At 39.5% G+C, this 12551-nt stretch overlaps 1 protein-coding gene across 1 annotated transcript in view; it reads right to left on the reverse strand.

Annotated features, from left to right (window-relative positions):
• Positions 1–475: 475 nt before the first annotated feature.
• Positions 476–12551, reverse strand: part of LOC143933511 (uncharacterized) — a 20548-nt gene continuing 8472 nt past the window's right edge. The window contains exons 3-5 of the mRNA XM_077456426.1: positions 7639–8010; positions 4722–4994; positions 476–2220 (exon numbers count right to left, since the gene is read on the reverse strand). Coding sequence (XP_077312552.1) covers positions 2048–2220; positions 4722–4994; positions 7639–8010 — 818 coding nt within the window. The 3' untranslated portion in view covers positions 476–2047. The remainder of the gene's footprint in view (positions 2221–4721; positions 4995–7638; positions 8011–12551) is intronic.

The following is a 12551-nucleotide window of genomic DNA, read 5'->3' on the forward strand; positions in this document are numbered from 1 at the left end:
TGTTTTTTTTTGTACTTTTATTTTACAGGTGAATGGGTAGGGGTACATTGTACCCCATACTCATTCACATAGGGTGGGGGGCCGGTATCCGGGGGCCCCCTTATTAAAGGGGGCTCCCGGATTCCGATAAGCCCCCCGCCCGCAGACCCCGACAACCAACGGCCAGGGTTGTCGGGAAGAGGCCCTTGTCCTCATCAACATGGGGACAAGGTGCTTTGGGGTGGGGGGGCCGCGCGGCCCCCCCTTCCCCAAGGCACCCCCCCATGTTGAGGGCACGCGGCCTGGTACGGCTCAGGAGGGGGGGCGCTCGCTCGGCCCCCTTTCCTAGCCGGCCGGGTAGCGTGGTCGAACAAGGGTCTGTTGTGGACTTGGGGGGGACCCCCACGCCGATTTTTTTCCTTTAAGTCCATTCCAGGCGGCGGGGTCAGCGACGTCTCCTTCGCGGGCCCCGCCTACCTGGAGACGCGCTCGAAATGAGCGGACTTTCCTCCGCGTGTGTGGGCGAGTCCGTTCATTTCAAAAGTAGGGCGGATAGTATGGCGGACTTAGTACGCCGTATTAGTCCGCTCAAAAAGTGGTGTGTGTGGTCAAGTCGGTTCATTCGAAAGTATGACGGACTGTCCGTCGGATTGTCTGACGGACTAAGTTGGCCAGACAGTCCGCTCCGTGTGTACGCGGCTTAACACATTTTTATCATTTTCTTCACACAAATAGAGCCTTCTTTTGGTGGTATTTAATCACTGCTGGGTTTTTCATAAAAAAATAAAAAAATAAAAAAAAGTTCAAAAATTTGTAAAGAAAACATTCTTTTTACTTAGTTTCTGTCAGTAAATTTTGGAACTAATTAATTTTTCTCCCTCAATGATGTGTGCTGCTGAGGCGGCACTGATGGGCACTGCTAGGCTGAACTGGTGGGGACTGATGAGGCAGCACTTATGGGCACTGATTAGGTGGTACTGGGGAGGAGGTACTAATATGCTGCACTTATGGGCACTGATAGGTGGCCCTGATGAGGAGGCACTAATATGCCGCACTTATGGGCACTGATATGTGGCACTGATGAGCACTGATAGGTGGCACTTATATGTGGCACTGATGAGCACTGATAGGCACCGTTAGGTGGCACTGATGGGCACTAATAGGCGGCACTGGTGAGCACAGATAGGCGATATTGATGGGCACTAACGGGCATTGATGGGTGGCACTGATGGGCGACACTGATGGGCATTGATCGACAGCGGTGATGGGCATTGATGGGCAGCACTGATAGGCGGCACTGATAGCCAGCACTGACTGGCATTGCTAATGGGCACTGTGGTGGTGGGCACAGATTGCTGCCACTGGTGGGCAATGGTGGGCACTGATTGGTGACACTGTTGGGACTATATTGTAATCAGCGCACTGATTATCAGTGCCCTGATTACATGTGTAGATGTCCCCCTGCGTGGAGATGCCGCTGATCAGCTCTCCTCTCCTCACAATCTGTCAGTGTGAGGCGAGGATCGCCAATTACCGGCATCTCCATGTTCACATGGGACCGGCTGTGATTTGACACAGCCGATCACATGGTTAAAGATCTTTACAGAGATCGGGGTCTCGCCGTGTGCGGTCATATGATGGCGTCCCAGAACAAGAGCCGTCCCGCCGTCATTTTATCGGTGGGTGGACGGTAGCTAGTTAAATAGAACAAGAAAAAAAAAGCAAAACACATGAACCCTGCAAAAATGCATCAAAAACGTAGGTTTAAAAATGCAAAATGCGCCGGAAAAACGCATAAAGCGCAGCCCGCGTAGAGGTGAACCTAGACTCACTCTATGTCCATTATGAATGAACCTGTCTTTATCACTGCCCCCAAATATCTGAAAAACATTCGGCTAGAAGAGCAAAACGCTTAAGAACATTCGATTTTGCCCCATTCTCACAACAGCTGGCTAGTTCACACAGAGCGAATGTACATGCGGCTCCGCTGCGCAAATAGCTTTGCGTTTGTTTGTTTTTTTGCATCAATGCCACTTTAAATATTAACTTGCATTGAGGTTTCATTGTGTCACTTGTTGTTTTCTACGTTGGTGTACATAATGTATGGTTCTTCTCTCCACCTCCTCCTCCTCCTCGCATAGGACACCAGGATGACGATGAGCAGTATTAGCAGTGAGCTTGCCAAGAGCATGACATAGAGGAGTACAGGATGTGACGTCACCCCGCGACCTGCGTAAGATCCTGAAAAAGATATTATTATTATTACAGATTGAACCCAAAACTGTCTATTGCCGCCTATACTATGAGCTACAAAAATGTTTAATTTCCACTTTTCACAAAAAGCAACACAACTAGGTAACATCCTTCCCCTGGACAATGATTGGACAGTGATGGAGCAGCAGAAGCCCGATTAGGTAATATCTCTGCATTCTCCTCCTATCAGCATGTTTTTTGTTATCCCTGTGAATATTATACATGTGCAATTTGTTTAGACAAATCTGTTAATCCCACTGCCACTAGCTCCATTTCTCCCGTTCCTCCCTACAAACAACCCCCCAACACAAGTTTTCTCACCCCCAAATCTCTCCTCCCCAGCATAAAATCCTAAATCCATCCGCAGCACTGATCCTCTTTACCCAAAATCACCCCTTCCCAAATCCCCCCCCTCCCTCTTAGTACAATCTCCGCTCATAATATCGTGCACCGGACTATATTCGGTTGGCGATGTTGTGTCCAAACAGCTATTTGTCAAAATCTCCAATTACCAATGGTTTACAGAAACCAGAAATGACGTGGTTGGAGTTTTTGACGGGTTGGAGAATTTGACAGGACACCAGCAAAAAAAATAAAATAAAAGCTGCCAGGCAATATTTATCAACAACATTGCTCAGCCCCTGAGGCTCGGTTCACACAGGGGCGACTTGTCCAGGCGACTTCGCCGCCTGACAAGTCGCCCTCCGTTCTGTACTATGGAACCGTTCTAATAGGAGCGACTCAAGTCGCTCCGACTTAGAAAAAAGGTTCCTGTACTACTTTGGGGCGACTTGCATTGACTTCTATACAGAAGTCGTTTTGCAAGTCGCCGCTGATCGTGTGCAGGTCGCGGCGCTGCAAGTCGTGCCGCCCCTGTGTGAACCGAGCCTGAAACAGAAAGATAAAAAGAAACATTGTTTCTTTTTATCTATCTTTCTGTTTATTCATTAATTTTATTTTATTTTTTTCAACTATTCAATTGTTCCTCTGTTTAACCCTTAATTTACTCTAATTAGCCTTATTAACTCCTTATTTTCCTCCATTTAATTATTATTTTCCTGCTGTTTTCTTTTTTTCACTGCTATTTTATAAACTATTAATAATTAAAACTTTTTTTATTTGCTTTGTATATATTTTTTCATCTTTAACATATATTTACACTTTCACATTGAATAAAGCGCAAACTTAAAATCATAAATTTTTTTTTAATTTAATTTGTAATAATTTGTAAATAACTTTTCAATGCTTTGTACCATTGCTTACAGCTGAACTGTAAACTAAACAGTTAGGTATCGATAATTGTTATCGGCAAGTACTAAAAAAAAAAAAAAAAAAAAAAAAAAAGGTATCAGTACTCATTGTAACAAAAAAAAAAAAAAGGTATCGGTGCATCCCTACTAGAAACTAGGCATGTGCACTACTGAAAAAATGTGTTATTTTTCGTTTCATTCGTTTCTTTTTTCAGGTCATTCATTATGATCGCAATTCATAAATTCATAAATTCGAAACTCGTAAATTCGTAAAATTCATAAATTCATAAATTTGAAAATCCGAAAATGAGAAAGAAAATCCGAAAATGAGAAAGAATAACTAATTAACTAATAATTACTTACTATTAAATTATGGGTATTGGAATTTTCTTTCAAATTTGGCTGCTAGTGAACGTAACGAATACAAATTTATCCGAAGTTACGAACTGCTCGACATAAAGAAAGCATCTAAACAAATGGAACCGAGCAAATTAATTTATTATTGTTATTTATTATTATTAATTCATTACGTTCCATTAGTATAGATAAGGAATTCGTTATTTTGGATAATTGGTAACTTCGGATAAATTCGTATTCGTGACGTTCACTGACAGCCACGTTTGAAAGGAAATTCCAATACCTATAATTTAATAGTTAGTAATAGTTAAGTCATTTTTAGTTAGTTATTATTACAGATTTTCGAATTTTTCAGGTTTTTGAATTTTTTGAATTTCCGAATTTTCGAATTTCCGAATTGACAAATTTTCAAATTTCCGAATTTCCGAATTTATGAATTTACAAATTTTTGAATATTCAAATTTACAAATATTTGGAAAAATGTGTTAAATGGGTTTTCGTTAATTTGCATATGTCCGAATTTGTTGAAATAGGTTTAAAAACATGTCTACTAGCAACACATTCTTTATCTCTCCTATCTATCTATCTATCAATCTATCTATCTATCTATCTATCTATCTATCTATCTATCTATCTATCTATCTATCTATCTATCTATCTATCTATCTATCTATCTATCTATCTATCTATCTATCTAATAGAAACAAATCTAATCTAATCTATCTATCTATCTATCTATCTATCTATCTATCTATCTATCTATCTATCTATCTATCTATCTATCTATCTATCTATCTATCTATCTATCTACTGTATGCATCTAAATAACACAGAGTCGAATATGGGAGGAAACCTGGGTACTTACACCGGACCTGGGCTTACCTGGACAAGGGAACTCTATACTCCGGCTAGTCAGGGTGTTACCCGTGTATTGGAGTAAACAAACGGCGGTCACATTCTCCCGGCCTCGGCACTCGATCTTTCTAATATGGAGCTCAGTGCTGATCTCATAGGAACTCTCCAGCGCTTGATAAGTGAGATTCTCCATCTGTCCCCCCTCATAGTCCCAGATCAGAGATACATTCTTCACTTCTTGTACCTCACTTCTACAGAGGATACTATTAGTGGTGACATTGATGGATGTATCCAGAGATCCTTCATTAGAAGTAAAAAAAAGATAATGGAAATGAAAATAATCAGTATCAATCTATCTATCTTTATAATTATCTATCTATCTATCTATCTATCTATCTATCTATCTATCTATCTATCTATCTATCTATCTATCTATCTATCTATCTATCTATCTATCTATCTATCTATCTATCTATCTATCTGTCTATCTATCTGTCTACCTGTCTATCTATCTATCTATCTATCTATCTATCTATCTATCTATCTATCTATCTATCTATCTATCTATCTATCTACACTTTATTACTAAAAGTATTGTGACGCCTGCCTTTACACACACATGAACTTTAATGGCATCCCAGTCTTAGTCCGTAGGGTTCAATATTGAGTTGGCCCCGCCCTTTGCAGCTATAACAGCTTCAACTCTTCTGGGAAAGCCGTCCACAAGGTTTAGGAGTGTGTCTATGGGAATGTTTGACCAATCTTCCAGAAGCACATTTGTGGGGTCAGGCACTGATGTTGGACAAGAAAGCCGGGCTCTCAGGGTTGGGTTGAGGTCGGGAATCTGTGCAGGCCAGTCAAGTTCCTCCACCCCTAACTCGCTCATCCATGTCTTTATGGACCTTGTTTTGTGCACTGGTGCACAGTCATGTTGGAACAGGAAGGGGCCATCCCCAAACTGTTTCCACAAAGTTGGGAGCATGAAATTGTCCAAAATTTCTTGGTATGCTGACGCCTTAAGAGTTCCCTTTACTGGAACTAAGGGGCCAAACCCAACCCCTGATAAACAACCCCACACACCATAATCCTCCCCTCCACCAAATGATTTGGACCAGTGCACAAAGCAAGGTCCATAAAGACATAGATGAGCGAGTTTGGGGTGGAGAAACTTGACTGGACTGCACAGTCTTGACCTCAACCCGATAGAACACCTTTGGTATGAATTAGAGCGGAGACTGTGAGCCAGGCCATGGTGACATTGATGGATGTATCCAGAGGTTCTTTATCAGTATTCAAATGTATCTGTCTTTATAATTATCTATCTATATATCTATCATAAATTCATAAATTCATACATTCGAAAATTCATAAATTCGGAAATTTGGAAATTCGGAAATTGGAAAATCCTAAAATAAAAAAGTATTGGTACTCATATTCATTGTAAAAAAAAAAAAACGGTATCGGTGCATTCCTACTAGCATCTAAACATGTGCGCTAAAATGTGTTCCTTTTCATTTCATTCGTTTCTTGTTTTTTTTCCGGGTCATTCATTATGATCGCAATTCATCAATACGTAAATGTGTAAATTCATAAATTCGTAAAATTGAAAATCCGAAAATAAGAAAGAAAATCTGAAAATTCTAAAGAGTAACTAGCTAACTAACTAATATCTAATAATAACTAACTATTAAATTATGGGTATTGGAATTTCCTTTCAAATTTAGCTGCTAGTGAACATAACGAATACGAATTTATGCAAATTTACAAATTGTTTCGAAATAAAGAATGCCACATCTAAACAAATGGAACGGAACAAATTAATTTATTATTTGTATTTATTATTATTAATTCATTATGTTCCATTCATTAAGATAAGGAATTCATTATTTCGGATAATTGGTAACTTCGGATAAATTCGTATTCATTACGTTCACTAAAAGCCACATTTGAAAGGAAATTCCAATACCTTTTAATAGTTAAGTAATAGTTAAGTTATTATTAGTTAGTTATTTCAGATTTTCTAATTCCCGAATTTTCAAAATCACGAATTTATGAATTTACGAATTTACAAATTTTAGAATTTACAAATTTATAAATATTCGAATTTATGAATTTATAAATATTTGGAAAAATTTGTTAAATGCGTTTTCGTAAATTCGGATATGTCCGAATTAATCAATTTGTTGAAATTTGTTAAAGAACGAATTCGGAATGAAACAAATTGCACATGTCTACTAGCAACACATTCTTTATCTATCTATCTATCTATCTATCTATCTATCTATCTATCTATCTATCTATCTATCTATCTATCTATCTATCTATCTATCTATCTATCTCATATCTATCTATCTATCTATCTTATATCTATCTATCTATCTATCTATCTATCTATCTATCTATCTATCTATCTATCTATCTATCTATCTCATATCTATCTATCTATCTATCTATCTATCTATCTATCTATCTATCTATCTATCTATCTATCTATCTATCTATCTACTGTATCTCTCTATCTACTTGTAGCACCCTCCTAGATTTAGGTTGCTAGGTAAATTAAATTTTGGTAACCAGAAGATCAGGGCTCTATTAGTTGAGACTGCTTAAGATTTCACAGGTTGCTGCTCTGCTTCTTCTCCATGTCTTCTAGAGATTACTAGAACATAGTGGGAGGAAGGGTAGAGGCTACAGCCTGAATATTTATGGGACTTCAGCCAATCCTTTGGAAAGCAGGCCCAGAAGGTGGGGAAGAACCTATAAATAGTCTGAAGCCCGTGCAGCAGGAAAAGCTTGCAGTACGTGTTCCAGAGTGCAGCCTACTGGAGGAGACCCCTGTTTAGAGGCCTTGCCCTTCTGGGTCAACCTGAAGACACCAAGGTCCCAGCTAGGCTTAGCTTGGCTAACAATGTGAATGGGCCCTCATATGCCTGTATTTGCTTACTATGTACAAGTAGGTAGGTACCGTTCCCGGACACGGCCTTTTTCTTGGAGTTAACACGCACTGACATGTGACACACGTATGTTCCCGTATACAGCAGTCTGACATCAGCGATGGTCAGTGACATATCCGTGTCGTTGTTCTGGTTGGTTCGCCATACACAGCCTTGGCAGACGTTGGTGGGGATTTCAGGGGCGACATGGGGAAACACAAACCATTCGCTGTTTTCCTGGGGCCCCGGCATGTACCAGTACAGGTTCTTCTCAGTCACTCGCTCCGTTCCCGGCCTAAATTCGCAACTTAAATTCACGGAGGAGCCAACCTCGGCCGCTATAGCTGCGGGCTGTGGTAGGGTTACGGCGCAGCTTCTGCTGCCTGCAATGGTAGAAAAATGTGTATTAAAATAAGGACTCCAATCCTATTAAAACCTGGGATAAAGTAGAGAGATCAGCCGGAATGATTGACTGAATTCAACAAAGTGTAACTTTGCCACATGGACAGGAAATTTGATTCTTCTCACTTCCTGTCCCTGTGGTTACACTTTTAATAAATTAATTCTTTCCAATTTCCAAATCAAGGCTGATAAGCGAGGGATTGTCAAAGAAAGAGGGGCGAGCTGGGTGGCACCAGGAGGTCCATGTACCGATGGAACTTTTTAAAAAAAAATACTGTTCAGTGGGGGAGAAGCCCTTTTAACCGGGCTTAAAAGCCAACACTGAAAATGCCTGATTCCCTTAAATAACATGCTTGGCGGATGCCCCAAACCTACAGCAAAAGTAATATTTACAAAGAAAAAAAAATACAATTTGACACTAAATGGCATTTCTATGCCAGCTTGTTTTTTTTTTAATGTAAAAAATGGCACAGGGGCCCCACAAATCAATCAAGCAAAGGGGAGCCAGGCACTGCCCTGGGGGAGCATGTACCAATGCTGGGAGCTGATCTTTTATTTGGATATAAAGCACAACACTAAAAAGTCCAATTCCTTTAAATATCATGTTTAGGGGATGCTCTAAACCTGTATGTGAAGTGTTGCACTTGTATGATGTAATACAGAAAAAAAAAATGACAACGGTAAAAAAAAAAAAAAAAAAAAAAAAAAAAACACTAAATGACATTTCCCTGCCAGCTTGTTATTATTTTTTTTTTTCTTTACCTAAAAAATGACACAGAGACCCCATAAATCAAACGACATGGGAAGCTGGACACTGTCAGGTAGCGGTAGCAGTTATTTTTATTAGGGCTTAAAGGGCAATGTTAAAAATGCCCAAATAAATAACATGCTCAGAAGATGACCTAAACCTGCCTTTGAAGTTGTATACCTGTATGATGTAATACAGCAAAAAATGATATTAATAAAGAAAAAAAAATGGCCACTAAATTACATTTCCCTGTCAGCTTGTTTTTTTTCTTTATGTGAAGTGTTGCACCTGTATGATGTAATACAGAAAAAAAATGACAATGGTAAAAAAATAAATAAAACTAATTTAAAAAAAAAAAGGCACTAAATGACATTTCCCTGCCAGCTTATTATTATTATTTTTTTTCTTTACATAAAAAATGACACAGAGACCCCATAAATCAGATGACATGGGAAGCTGGGCACTGTCAGGTAGCGGTAGCAGTTATTTTTATCAGGGCTTAAAGGGCAATGTTAAAAATGCCCAAATAAATAACATGCTTAGAAGATGACCTAAACCTGCCTTTGAAGTGGTGTACCTGTATGATGTAATACAGCAAAAAAATTACAACAGTAAAAAAATAAAATAAAACAAATTTAAAAAAAGACACTAAATGACATTTCCCTGCCAGCTTGTTATTATTATTATTTTTTTTTTCTTTACATAAAAAATTATACAAAGACCCCATAAATAAAACGACATGGGAAGCTGGACACTGTCAGGTAGCGGTAGCAGCTCTTTTTTTCAGGGCTTAAAGGGCAATGTTAAAAATGCCTAAATAAATAACATGCTTAGAAGATGATCTAAACCTGTGGTGTACCTGTATGATGTAATACAGCAAAAAATGACATTAATAAAGAAAAAAAATGGCCACTAAGTGACATTTCCCTGCCGCCTTGTTTTTTTTTTTATGTAGAAAAAATTGCACAGGGACCCCACAAATCAAACAAAGGACATGGGGAGCTAACTGCTGCCTTGGGGTGCATGTACCAAATAAAAAGAAAAAAATAGTTCAGTGGAGGAGCAGCCTATTAAATAAGGCTTATAGGGTAACATTAAAAATGCCCAATTACATTAAATACCATACTTGGGGGATGCCCTAAACCTTCCTGTAAAATGGCACATCTGCACCATGAACTACAGCAGGATTTTTACAAAGAAAAAAAAATCAATTTGTCGTTAAATGACATTTCCCTCTCGGCATGTTTTTTTTCGTAAAAATAAATAAATAAAATGGCATGGGTACCCTACAAATCAAACAAAAGGCATGGGGATTTGGGCACTGCCCTGGGAGGAAATATACCAATACAGGGAGCAGTTCCTTTTTTCAGGGCTTAAAGGGCAGTATTAAAAATTCAAAATTCCCTTAAATAACAGGTGATGCCCTGTTATAAAGTGACACACCTTTATGATGTAGTACAACAAAAATGACAATTATAAAGAAAAAAAAAATTATGATGTAGTACAAAAAAATGATAATTATAAAGAAAAAAATGTCACTAAATGAAATTTCCCAGCCTGCTTGTTTTTTTTTTATGTAAAAAATGGTACAGGGACCCCAGAAACCAAACAAAGGGCATGGGGAGTCGGGCACTGCCCTGGGGGGACATGTACCAATGCTGGGAGCAGTTATTTTATTAGAATGTCAAATCGGCCCAATTCTTTTAATTACTATGTTGAGGGGATGCCCTAAACCTATATGGGAAGTGGTGCAACTGTATGATGGAATACAGAAATAAATGACAATTATAAAAAATAAAAATAAAAAAAATGGCACTAAATGACATTTCCTTGCCAGCTTGTTTTTTGTTTGTTTTAAAAAAAAAAAGGGCTTGGGGTGTTGGGCACTGTCCTGGAAAGAGTAGCAGTTCTTTTATCAGGGCTTAAAGGGCAATGTTAAAAATGCCCAAATAAATAACATGTTTAGAGGATGACTTAAACCTGATTATGAAGTGGCACACCTGTATGATGTAATAAAATTTATAAAGAAAAAATGAAATAACATTTCCCATTTGGCTTTTTTTTTTTTTTAATGACACAGGGATCCCCCCAAATCAGACAAAAGTCCATCTGGACACTGCAGGGTGAACACGTACCAAGTAGAAAAAAAAAAAAAACATTTAGAAATATCGTTCGGCAGGGAACAGTTCTTTTTGCGCGGTCGTGTGACATGGCTCCCAAACAAAATTGACGTCCTTTTTTCCCCACAAATAGAGCTTTCTTTTGGTGGTATTTGATCACCCCTGCGGTTTTTATTTTTTGCGCTATAAACAAAAATAGAGCGACAATTTTGAAAAAAACGCATTTTTTTAAACTTTTTGTTATAATAAATATCCCCCAAAAATATATATAAAAACATTTTTTCCCTCAGTTTAGGCCGATACGTATTCTTCTACATATTTTTGGCAAAAAAATCGCAATAAGCGATTATTGATTGGTTTGCGCAAAAGTTATAGCGTTTACAAAATAGGGATAGTTTTATAGCATTTTTATTAATAATTTTTTATAATTTTTTTTTTCACTAGTAATGGCGGCGATCTGCGATTTTTATTGTGACTGCGACATTGTGGGGGACCCATCGGACATTTTTGACACATTTTTGGGACCATTGTCATTTATACAGTAATCAGTGCTATACAAATGCAGTGATTCCTGTGTTAATGACACTGGCAGTGAAGGGGTTAACCAGTGGGTGGCAGTGTAGGGGTTAAGTGTTCCTAGGGGTGTGTTACTAACTGTGGGGGGGGGTTGGGCTTTCATTTAGTGAACACTGATCTCTGCTCCAATCACATGGAGCAGAGATCAGCGTCACTAGTTGCTAGGCAGAATGGAGAAATGCTGTTTACACGGCATTTCCTCCATTCAGCCATCCCGTGAGACGATCGCGGGGATGCCCACGGCGATCGAGACCGCGGGTCCCGCGACCGGACTCACGGTGGTCCCGACCAGCACGGGAGCGAGCCGCCGCCGGCGCGCTCCCGATCGCAGGGCGGCATTGAAGATTGGACGTACCTGTACGACAATATGCCTGCCCGTGCCATTCTGTCGACGTACATCGTCGTGCGCTGGTCAGGAACCGGTTAAACCTGCCTATAAAATGGCACATCGGTATGATGTATGCATAAGAAAAATAAAAAAAAGTTTTTAATTTCTGGCTGCTAAAAAATTTTAATTTCTGGCTGCTAAATGACATTTTCTGGTTGCTTTGTTCAGTTTGTAAGCAAACCAGATGGGAGATTCCCCTCCACATCCATTCCAGACCTTTATCCTAGATGAGGGTCTGCTATGGATTTTAAGGGGGGGACCTTTAGGTGTGGGTCCATGACCATTATCCTTCATAGGTTGGACTTGATAGACTTGTGTCTTTTTTCAACCTCACCTACTGTGTAACTATGTAACTTTTTAGGGTAAGGTATGTATTTTAACAGGGACCTCACCAAAGCCCATTAGGGGTGTACGGGCGCCGCCCTCTATCCATGCGTCCAGCCCCCTAATCTACATGCAGGGTGCCAGATGCATGGATTCCAATGGGGGGGGGTTTAAGCATGTGATTAGAGCCTGAGGCTCTAATAGGCTTCAAAATAGGGTGGACTTGGGGCACAGAGCACTGCGCTCTGGGTCCACCGAGTTGTGTAACACTAGTGATCGAATAGTCTCTAGTGTCACACTAATTCTCCTTTCTGGCCAATCAGGAAGATTCCCAAAAGTAGAAGCTACGCTGGCCGCCGGGAGGAG

The sequence above is a fragment of the Lithobates pipiens genome, unplaced genomic scaffold (assembly GCF_037356315.1).
Source record: "Lithobates pipiens isolate NorthernLeopardFrog02 unplaced genomic scaffold, aLitPip1_a1.2 Scaffold_27, whole genome shotgun sequence".
In the NCBI taxonomy this organism is placed as follows: Eukaryota; Metazoa; Chordata; class Amphibia; order Anura; family Ranidae; genus Lithobates; species Lithobates pipiens.